This window comes from Eucalyptus grandis, chromosome 10 (assembly GCF_016545825.1).
Source record: "Eucalyptus grandis isolate ANBG69807.140 chromosome 10, ASM1654582v1, whole genome shotgun sequence".
Classification (NCBI taxonomy): Eukaryota; Viridiplantae; Streptophyta; class Magnoliopsida; order Myrtales; family Myrtaceae; genus Eucalyptus; species Eucalyptus grandis.
In genome coordinates, this window is record NC_052621.1 from 10,534,671 (window position 1) to 10,545,911 (window position 11,241).

An 11,241-nucleotide genomic window follows, 5' to 3' on the forward strand; every position below is an offset into this window, starting at 1 on the left:
GAAAAAAAAAAAGATGGGAAATAAAGAAAAGAAAAAAATTAAAAGGAAATTAAAAATAATTTGAATTTTTGAAAAAAAAGGAGGAGAAGGAAGTGAGGATTTATAAAGTGTGAAATAAGAGAGATCAAGTGAGGAAAATGTTTTCCACTTTTCAAAAGTGGAAAACATTTTCCTCTAATTTAGAAAACTTTTTTCTTTTCATGGAAAACGTTTTTCTTAATGAATGCATTTTTCAAGAAACGAAAACCAGAAAATCTGGAAAACGTTTTCTCAAAATTGTTTTCCGTGAAACGAAGGATATTTAACCACCATTTCAGTATGCCTCTTATTTCGGCCCAGCCGCTCTCATAGATGGCCTGAAGCTCTCAAGAAGATACTTCAATTTTCTTTGCATTGCTTTTCTGCCAAGAATGTCACTGTGACAGCAGATACAATTCGTCTGGTGGGAAGAGGTGAGATCGGACTCTCTATCCCCCATCGAAAGCGTATTCATTCTATGACACTGGGAAGGACACCGCGCTTATTACTCCCGGTTTGGAGTTAGGGTGAGAGGTAAGGTTACCGCGCTCATGTACAGGAAGCTTCTACTGCTAAACTTTTCGTCACTCCTTTGCAAGGGTCACCGAATGCGTCGATGGAAACGCCGACCATACAACTCTTCGATCCTATGCACGCCTGCACGAGTTCGCGAGAACGAATGAGGAAGGATGGACATACCACAATCAAGGAGGTAATGACAACTAAGATGTGGTTCATGCTAAAAGAGTTGTGGAGTAATACCTTCTGAACCACGGCAAGTGCCCTTTTGCTGCTGCATTTTCCATGGCCGAAGCTCCCACAAGTTCCTTGCGGAGTTCCGAAGCTGGCAAACTTGATCGAGGATATGACTTGATTAGGACGTGGGCACTCCAGTGACAATGTTGGCCGCGATGTTTTTCCTGTTTTGGACTCTGATTCTGGGTTCCACATGTCGACAGGTGATGGGTGGGACTCGCTCACATGTGAGCATAAGCTTTGAATCTGTCTCGTGGCAAAAGATATTTGAGTGGGATCGCCACCAACTTCCTCGAACATTACAAGAATGTTGCCGCTTGGTTTTAACCATGAGCGCGGAACGTGGTACCTGTGAGAGCGGGCTCAAGATTACTCCTTGAAATGGTATCCTCAAAACCCTCTGAACGCATGACTTTCGGTTACTTACAGCTTTTGTGATGGCTTCCCGCAGCTCTTTAGGCATTTGCTTGAACCGTAGGTTCCTCTGTAATTGCAAGAGTCAGTGCAGCCACTACCAGGAGCGACGTTGGTTGGCCAATACCGTCCGATGCTTTGTCCATTCACCCACGCCTCACCCTTTCCCATTCCAGAAAAGTCGATGGCTACTGGGTCGTCGCCAGCAGGAGCAGCAAAAGTGGTCTGGAGAATTAAGCAACACCATGGTTAGTGCCTAAATAGTATAGGTATTGCCTGAGACACCTTCAAGTAAGGAGCTGTTTAGGTTTTAGATTGGTGTTAACATAATCCCACTCTGCTTCAATTTTACTTATGTTTCTACAAATAAAGAAGTATTCGATTATGCCAAATATTTCCCTTGCAGATAATGACTTGCCTAGATGGAAACGGATGGTTACCTTGTACCACGTCAAGGGTCGATTCTTTGGCAAACTAGGTTGCGTAATCCACATAGAAGAACTTCCATTGGGTAGACCTTGATCTTCACCTTTAAGTCCTATCTGCACTCAACACAAACACAAAGTTGCAATGCACCCACGTTAGCTTTATTAAAGGTCAGCCGGTCAGGTGATCACAAGAGAGGTTTTCTTGAGCATGTCAGAATGAAATTCACATAAATTGCAGTTACCAATATGTTCTCTTTGGCCATCATCACACTTACTAATGATAGAACTCGTCTACTAGCAAGAAAGAAACCTCACCTGATATGTCCACTGCTGTGAAGACAGATCTATTATGCTGCCATTGGCTGAACTTTTCAGCTTCACTGGACCAGTTATACCAGCACCCGTTTGGTCGTAAAAAGCTCCATAGTTCTGGAAGAAAATGTGGTTTCGTTATTAAAGATATAGCTGAAAAATAAGGGAGTTTATTAATCAGACAAGAATAACTACAATAGCATAGTACAATGCATGTTATCGTCACCTTGAAAATGGATGTTCTCAAAGTAATAATTAGAAAGACCATACCTGAAGTCCGACAGTCAAGCTCAGGAGATCAATTGTGTTCTTCCCTGGTAGAAGCGTGACGGGAATGTCAACAGCAATCTTGGAATTTCCACTGTCGCCTGCTTTACTGCCTGTAGAATTGTAACTGATTGAGTGTTCTGGTCAACTGATCTACATCAGAAAAAGAAGTTTTTTCTACTTCTACATATACAATAAGAGAAATGTACAGAGCACACTCTCCATCAAACCATTCCTTTACCTTTCAATTGTCAGGTACTTCTATTTTGATAAGCAACACTAGAATAGAAAATTATCCAGCATGAGCTGTGTATGATAGGTTTGGCTCAGTTTAGATGTCATTTGGTAAAGGGAGGATGTGCATATGACTAAGCAAGAATCAAGGTTATAAAACAAACTAGTAGAATAATTTTCACTTGCCATCTCATTGTAAAATTTGGAAAACAGAGCATACTAAAAAGAAATAGAATTCAATTGGATAATTGGGGCTTCCTTTGTGACCAGGAAGAGGTCAATCCATGTCCTGTCATAAGGACCCAAAGTGCAAAAAAAAAGTTTTTCATTTGTACCACTGCCATTCCATCTTGTCAAGAAGAATTCATGTATAAGGATTACCTGCAAGCTTCTTATTGACAAAAGCATGAAGAGCATGGCCAAGTGATTCAATATGAAGAACTCCTTGAGATCCATCGTCAAGGAAGGGGTTATCCCCAGGGATATTAGTGCTGCCAAAAACAGAACCACAATAAGATTGGACCAAACATATTGGGACACCTTACCAGTCAAATTGGACAGCGGTGGCTGTATGGAAAAGCTGCTAATGAGCTGCTCGTGTACCTTAGTGAATACCACAAGTAGTCACTGCTGTCAGCTGTAGTGTTTATTTGCTCCAACAGCCCGGGCTTCACGAATGAATCATTCTTTGAAATACCCACTGGTTCATTGATCCAACTCCAGTCCGCATTGACTGTAGCGGAGGAATCCACCACCTCACTCAAAGATTCATACACGAAGGTAGGAATCATAGACATAGAATTAATCTGTAATAAAAAAAAAAAAAGTTGGAGCTCCTCAATATCTTTATCATAATAAAGGAATACAATATATCCTTCAATCCAAAACTGCCAGTGACATCATGGATTCTCTACTATGACAAGAGATGTAGCAGGAGAACAAGTTCACGAGAAAAACCTTCGCAGTATTAAGTGCGACATTCTTGCAGTCTGGTAAAATGCTCACAGACCATCCAGGCAATTGATAAGATTTTCCATTGAAAGTAGCAGTTGCGTCAGAGGTGCCCCAATTGGCAAGAAAAGCAGCACATAATCCTGCATCTGTTTTATAGACTGTTGCCTGGAAAAAAAGTTATAACAGATCAATTTTTCTTTCTCTATCATGTGGATCACATAGCATAATCTTTAGCTGAACAATAGAGAAGATTGAAGATTGTATATTAAGTATTGCCATCTAGAAGAACTGAAAAAGGAAAAAAAATGTATACTCATTAAGTTCCAATGAACACAATTTAGAAGAAGAATGATAGATGGGGCGGACATCTTTGGACTGACATGTATACCTAAAGAATACAATTATCATCCATGATGAAGACTGAACAGTAACTGGACAGAAATAGTAGTCAAATTGAAGCTAAGTTATTGAATCCCCAAATTTGGAAAATATAGCTAAATTATTTTACGCCATGACAAGTCACAAGGTCAGCAGTAGAATTGACAGCACAAACGTCTATATTTAGAGCACCTGCAACTAGGTGTAATGACGGATTGATGCTTTGCAATTTGAATCCGTTATACTCTGTTCAAAAAATTGAATAGTGCTTGACAGCAATAATTTTCTACCAAGAGCTATACCCAGTAAATGCTCTGCTTTACTACTTACAAGTCTCTGTCTATTATTTTAAATGGAAGGGAAAGAAGTCTGAGGTTGGTGCACAATGTCGGGGAACTCATAGGAGAAAAACAAACTGACACACCAAAAAAACTGGGAAATCTTAAATCATTTTGGTCAAAATAACTTTAAAAAGTTATGTCAAGGAAACTAAGTTCTTCAAAAAGATCTGGAGATAAATGATTTCAGGGTGGTTTTACCTCCAAGTTTGAACCAAGGGAAGTATACGCTGGATCTGTGGCTATAAGTGCATCTTCACAAAGCTTGATAGCTTTATGCACGTCCCTCAGATGGCCCCACTTAGGCTGCCTAACAAGCCCTACAGAAATACCGACACATTATGTGGCAGTGCAGAGTCTAGCCATTTATAGAATATCATAATAACTGATTGGCTCAGTGATATATTTCTCCAAAATGACTGCTTTACTATCAATTTCACTTCCTCCATTCCAGTAAGAAGCATGTAGTTAGAAAGAATGAGCTTACCATACTCGTCTATTGGAGCATCGTAGTCATAACTTGTAGCAATAAAAGGTCCACCAGTAGTTCGGCCGAAGTTAGTCCCCCCGTGATACTGTTTTTACATGAATGAAAGAAATGTGCTTTGATGTCAGCATCGTCTCCAGTGAAAGAAATGGCTCGTTTATGACAATGATAAACATCGACTAGCCGATGCTTCCAAGCTCATAAATCTATAATTTGTACCATATAGTAGTTCTGCAATGTTCCACCTCGCTGGAAAAATCGGGCCACTGCAAATGCAAGGTCTTCCGCAGGACGATATGGAACAGCCCCGCCAAAGGAAAGGAACCTAATTTTTGGGGGAGGAAAAAAAAAAAAGGAAGAAAAAGTTCGCATGGAGAGTAATGTCAAATAGAAGCTGAGGGTGATTCAATAAGACGATCTATATTTAAAGGAACATGACATCTACTCTAATAGCTAACTTATAGGCAAATAGAAGGTAAAGCTAATTACCATCCACTCCAGTTCTCTGTCCACATTTTGGGCTTAGCGTTTGAATTAGGTGTAAATTGGTCACAATAAAATCCATTGCAAGTATTAATCTGCAAAGAATAATAAGGAGCTTAGCGAGAAGTTAGAATATTAAATGGCCAACATGATCCTTTTTCCCCTCTAAGTAAGGTATAAAGTAAGATCAGGTACAATCCACCAAAAAACAAATATTGAAAATATAGAGATCATCCCAGACCGTTCCTCATATAAAGTAAGGTCATATAAGATCAAGTTTAACCTAAGGTCATAAATAATGGAAGTGACCCAAATAACCAAGGACAGCTACAGCGGCAATTAAGATCTCTTTGAACTAGACGACCGAATCCTAGATTAATTAAGGAATTTTCCAAAGTAATTTAGTCGAGAAAACTCACAATGGGGTCGGGAGCATCCGCCTGCTGGCACATTACCCAGGGGACCCCTGTATCTAAAGATGTGGCCATGGTTGCTGCCCAGTTGATATAGGGCTTGGCACCGGCCCCAAAACTCGAAGCAACATTTCCATACTCATTCTCAATCTGGCACAAAACAGTATACGTCTCTTTAATCATTGAGGGGCCAAAAAAAAAAAAGATTGAGAGGCGAAGAAGATGATTGTTCATCATAACAAATTTTACCTGAGATAGAATGATGGGACCGCCTTGGGACGCATACAGCTTTTCCTGCTTCATCATGTCCACGATTTTGGCCGTGAATCGCTGCATCTCTGTCTGAAACAGAGCATTTATTTTTCCTCATTAATGCGGAATAAACAACAACTATGGAAAGTGAAAAGTGAAAATTGGAGAGCAGAGAGCATGGAAAAAGGGACCTTGAACGGCCCATTGTTGGTTCGGAATTGGATTCCCGGTATGAAATGCAACCACAGAGGAAAGCCGCTGATTGAAGTTGAACAATCCAAGAAAAGAAAATATCAGCGACAAGCTCCAAAGATCAAACGTGACGACAAACAATCATCTTCCAAGTCGAGGAAATTAATAACTAATTATAGACAACCACTCTGCTCACTCACTCACCCGTAGTTCCATTCCGCGCATACATAAGGCCCGATGCGCAGATGAACTAAGAGACCCGCCTCGGCCACTGTCTTGACGAACTTAACCAAATCTTTCCTCCCTTCGAAATCGAACTGCCGAAAGTGTCACAGCTCAAGTCAGTCTCAAGAACTTCAAGAACCACAAAAGACTGAAAAAAATCTATTGGGTACTTTTGAAGGATGGAGCTGGAAATGGCATGACGATCGAATTCCCACAAATTTAATCACCGAAATAGATTAGTTGCAACGATAAACAGACGACATCACAAGAACGGGCCATGAAGAAGAAGAAGAAGCGGATTGACCTGATTTCGCACTGGCTCATGGATGTTCCAGAAAACGTAGGTCTCGATCACGTCCAGCCCTCCGTCCTTCGATTTCTGTATCAGGTCGGGCCACATCTGCAGCAGCCCAAAGAAACTCATTCAAAGCGCGCCCGTCTCGGCTCTCGCCTTCTCTCTCATGCACGACGCGGGTTCCATCGTCACGGACGGCGGTTCCGGTCACATGTCACGGAGAGACAGAGAGACAGAGGGAGACAGAGGAGTAGTACCTCGGGAGTGCTGCGAGGGTAGTGAATGGAGCCGGAGACCAACACCCGGCGCTTCCCATCGACCACCAGCGCGCGGTGGTCGTACGTCACGTTCGCGGCCAGCGACGACGACGCCGCGAGGGCGCCGATGAGCGCCAGCGCGAGCCCCAGCAGAAATCTCTTCCCTCCCGCCGCCGCCATTTTCCTCTCCCCTGCCCACGATCCTTCCGCGGCGAGAAACGGACAGATTCCCTCCAACCCTCCCCTCCCTTCTTATACACACACTCCGCGGCTCCCAAAAGCAGTTCCGCGAAGCAACAACGGGTCGAAGTTTTCGGTACCCTTTTCCTCAAAAACAGACAAACAGCGAGCTCGAGCTTTACTTCCGCGAAATGCTCTTCTTCGGAAATGGAGGGCCGTCTTCTTCCTTCCTTCCTTCCTTCCTTTGCTTCTTCGCTTCTTGGCCGGCGTGAGGGATGAGTCGAAGCAAAGAGAGAAGGGAGGGAATCGAGAGAGAGGATTAAGCTTGTAAGATACCGACGACGGAGAGGACACGCACACTCCACGCCACGCCACGCCACGCCACGCCACCGGCCGTCGTCGTCGTCTTCGTCTCCTGCTGCCGCTGCTTCTCCTCCCTTCTCGGCGTCTTGTTGGAGAGGGAATAAATTCGACTTCAATGCTCCTTTGGCCTGGCGCGATCCTTAGCTTCGACTGATGGCGACCACCGGAGCAGGCTGTCGTTATATATCGTACGGTGAACAGTGGGACGGGCAAGTTTGATTATTGCATGACAAAAAAAAATAATAAAAGAAATCTATTATTGTTGTTATAATAATAATAATAATAATTTTTTTATGGAGTATTATATAACCCATTATTTATTTACTTGCTTATTTATTTTATTTATTTATTAGCCCTTACAATTGCATTCCTAATTTTAATTTGCTGATGTCACATATCTCAAGGGAAAAACATAATTAAAAATATTTTACAAAGATAACAATTTATAATATCAGTGATAACAATTTACATTATTAATACAGATTGTGGAAGATCGGCTCAATGCACAAATTATAGAAGATTGTTGTATCATTGGAGGAATTAACACAAATCGTGAAAGATCAACTCAATTAATGGGATTAGAACAAATTGTAGAAGATTGATGTATTATGGGAGATGTGTTTTATCATATCTATTTAATATAAAGGGATGGCGAGTTTCACGAACGTTCCTTATTTTTATGTGTTCCTTGTGCCCATAATGGGTATAGCTTTTTTTTTATCTCTCATACCTGAAATACATTTTTGTTGTTTTATATCTAGGTGATTCCGAAATATGAACGAGAACCTTGGATGAAGCCTTTCGCGGTCCCCCCCCAATGATCATCGGTCGTAATGTTAGTGGATTTGGAGTCGAAAAGCTCACATGGATTTTTAACAATTTAATGATTAGGTTCATGATTATCAATAGTATATGAAAAAACATCAATGTCAATGCTCGTTCAATAAGAATTATTTATAATAAATAATATAATGAATTGACATGAACCTATATATCTAGATTAATTTAATTTTAAAGATCTAGAGCGTAATATTAGAAAATTCGATTCTCAATCTCATAAAGTACAACAAATAAAATTTGAAAAAGTAAATTCGCTCCAACAATCATATGGGGCTTAATTGAGACAAAAACAAATCATACTACTTTCGAAATATTAAGAAGGTGAAGAGGAAATATTAATCTCTAAATCAAGAAAATCTTGATAATTACACAAGAATCTACATGTTAATATATTTTCAAAGATTTTGGTCCAGAACTAAATAGAAGTCAAAAAATGCGACGAGGTACGGCGCGTGAACGGGACGTGCTTGGCCCGTGCACGCGTGGTCACGAGCATAATCTCGATCAAATTGGAAACGCGGGATCAAAATCAAATCAAACGTTTGTCCGTGCATGGCGCAGATAGAGGAAGTGGGCTGTCGGCGGTGGACATTAGTGACCAACTCCACGTCCTGTCACCGACAATAGCCGGTACGGGTGCCTCCCACCACCTGCCCCTCAAATCAAATTTCTTTTTCTTTCTTTTTCAAGACCAAAAATGAATAAATAAAAATTTCCTTTTCCAAATTAAGAGAAATGAATAATAATTATTATTATATGATTGATTCGAGACGAGTTCATCAATCACGGGGTGAGGTCGTGTTGGGTTCCCCAGACCTCGTTCCTCCCCTCCATGCGTCATCCCCTGCTCATGAGGCCAAGATGATTCACCTACCTCCTCATATCTTATGCACGTCAGAAGTCCAAGTCCAGAGCAACACGGGGCATCACCGGATTGAGCATGACTCGTGAAATTTAACGAAAGGAATATGAATACTTATACAAAATGAACTGAAACAAAATCTAATTTCGAAATCATGTTAGATGATCCTATTGGAAAAACTTAAATTGATATAGCATATGAATTTTAAAGTCAAGCATTTTGAACTTAAGAAAATAAAAATTAGTGTTTCGAGCTAAATTTCCTAAATGAATCTTAAAGTCAAGTATTATATATTGTTTCAACGATGTGACGTAATGGGTTTTGAATTTAAGGGAAAAGAAAGTAAGTATTTCAAGTTCGATTTCATGAATGGATGACAGAACATAATCGGTGGACACCAACCCATGTGTTGTCTCTTTTTGGACTAAATGTTAAGGGCTCCATCTGGACCAACGATTGTTTCTACTTTCTAGTGGTCCTTCTTTGTAGATGACGAAGGCTATCCCTAGATGTAACTTGTCTAATGTGCTTGGCCAAATTTCAAATCGGCGACCACTTGAAGAGTCAAAGTGTTCACATCTACATCTCGATTAATATGTAATCTAAATCCTCCATGTGTCCTCAGGTCGGTCAATCATGGGTTTGATGTCACATGTCTGTCATTTTTTCCACGACGCTACTTTGACATTGACATCGACGTTGATATCCAATTTGTGATAATTGTGTTTAGTTTACTTATGAGGGGTCTCATTAGAAAAGGGTTATTGCATATGAAGACATGATTTGGACCTAAGCAAGTCCTTAAAAGGCTCATGGAGGAAATAAGTGAGAGAATTGTTTTGAGGTGAAAGACCTCACGCTGTCCTTCTATTCCCTCTCTATTTGGAAGACAAAAATAGACAGGGAATTAGGGGGTTTCACGGTGGTGAAGGTAGACACCACATCAGGATTTCGGTTTTGACTAGTACCGAGTAGGCAGTTATAGTAGCCTCCCGTATCTACATCTAGAGTGAGTGAGAGTGGATTAAATGCCCACAGCTGGGTTAACACGCCTTATGGCACTATCCTCAACCACAGATTCACCTAGTTCCCCCGATTGAGGATAGTGTCGTAAGACATATGCAGGTGGGCATATTAATTACTAAGTGCAATTTTAGACACTCTAAGTAGGGGTGTCAACAACCAGGGGGTTCGCCCCAGTGGCCACCCTTCCCACATGGAAGGGGGAGGTGAGGTTAAATCCCCATCTTCTGGGGATGGGGGTAGGGACGCGTAAGTTTCGAAGTGGGTTGCGACTCCCACTCCTGCACAAGGCGGGGCACAAGTCTGCGAGTGAGTGTAGAGTAGGAATAGAGTAAGATTGACAAAGAAAAAAAAGAAAAAAAAGAAAAAAAAAGTAGGGGTGTCAACGGTTCGGTTCGGTTGGGTTTTTTTGAAAAACCGAACAAAACCGAACTATTAGGAAAAACTTCCGAACCAAACCGAATGAGACCCGAACTGAATATGAACCGAACTAAAATTTCGGTTCCATTCGATTCGGTTTTTTGGTTTTCAGCTTTTAGTTTTTGATTTTGGCTTTTGTTTTTTTTTTTCTATTGTATATGTTTTTCGTTTACAAGAAATAAGCTCTTATTGGTTTTATCGATTCGGTTCGGTTGTTCGGTTAACCGATAAAAACCGAACCGATAAAAAAATTTCAATTTTTAATGAGAACCGAACCGAATGAAAACCGAACCAAAAAAATCAAATATTTTAGTTCGGTTCGATTCGGTTCAGTTCGGTTTTTGACACCCCTAATCCTAAGGTTTATTGTTTGAAATTGGTAGATGGAGAGATTAAACCCCGACATTTTTTTTAGAAAAAAGCTGGTCATATTCCACGCTTAATTAAAATTTGTCGAAGTATTTTGTGGTCTGGTCTCATTGAATCTAACACTATACATAAGAGAGGGGCTTGTTTGTCAAAATCATTTTGTTTTTGTCTCCGAAGGAGATAGATAGCTCTTTTCAAAGTGCATTTAAAATATTAAATTTTATGCATGGAGTTAATTAAATTGTATGCTTTTCAATCGGTGCATTCAAGTCCTAAATACTTTTGGAAAATGCAATCACATCCCTCGGATGAATGGGTCAAATTTTTTTTTTTTTTATAATGCGTATGATAATATTTCTGTTTTGGAACAATTTTTTTTTAAATAATTTTTTTCTATTTCTACTCACTAAAAACGGTTTTTGAGTAAAATAACACATTTAATAACTGTACAAAATTTATATTCCCATAATAGAAAAATAAA

At 40.3% G+C, this 11,241-nt stretch overlaps 1 protein-coding gene across 1 annotated transcript; it reads right to left on the reverse strand.

The window, feature by feature from the left end:
• Window positions 1–363: 363 nt before the first annotated feature.
• On the reverse strand, window positions 364–7,386 carry LOC104421672 (beta-galactosidase 8). The gene is made up of 19 exons (XM_010033708.3): window positions 6,704–7,386; window positions 6,456–6,551; window positions 6,131–6,243; window positions 5,926–5,992; window positions 5,732–5,824; window positions 5,489–5,632; window positions 5,076–5,164; window positions 4,806–4,911; window positions 4,587–4,674; window positions 4,301–4,419; window positions 3,387–3,548; window positions 3,033–3,235; window positions 2,811–2,920; window positions 2,199–2,308; window positions 1,932–2,045; window positions 1,629–1,730; window positions 1,202–1,413; window positions 781–1,123; window positions 364–675 (listed from the first exon to the last, which is right to left on the reverse strand). Exons 1-19 carry the CDS (start codon window positions 6,881–6,883, stop codon window positions 568–570), a joined length of 2,559 nt encoding a protein of 852 aa, XP_010032010.2. The 5' UTR covers window positions 6,884–7,386; the 3' UTR covers window positions 364–567.
• Between the last annotated feature and the right edge of the window lie 3,855 nt (window positions 7,387–11,241).

Excerpts from the sequence above, each read along its gene's own strand:
- LOC104421672 (XM_010033708.3), bottom strand. The coding sequence starts at position 6,883 with ATGGCGGCGGCGGGAGGGAAGAGATTTCTGCTGGGGCTCGCGCTGGCG. Across the intron at positions 6,244-6,455 it reads ATGAGCCAGTGCGAAATCAG|TTCGATTTCGAAGGGAGGAA; the intron begins GTCAATCCGCTT and ends CACTTTCGGCAG. Across the intron at positions 5,993-6,130 it reads TGCGCGGAATGGAACTACGG|CGGCTTTCCTCTGTGGTTGC; the intron begins GTGAGTGAGTGA and ends AACTTCAATCAG.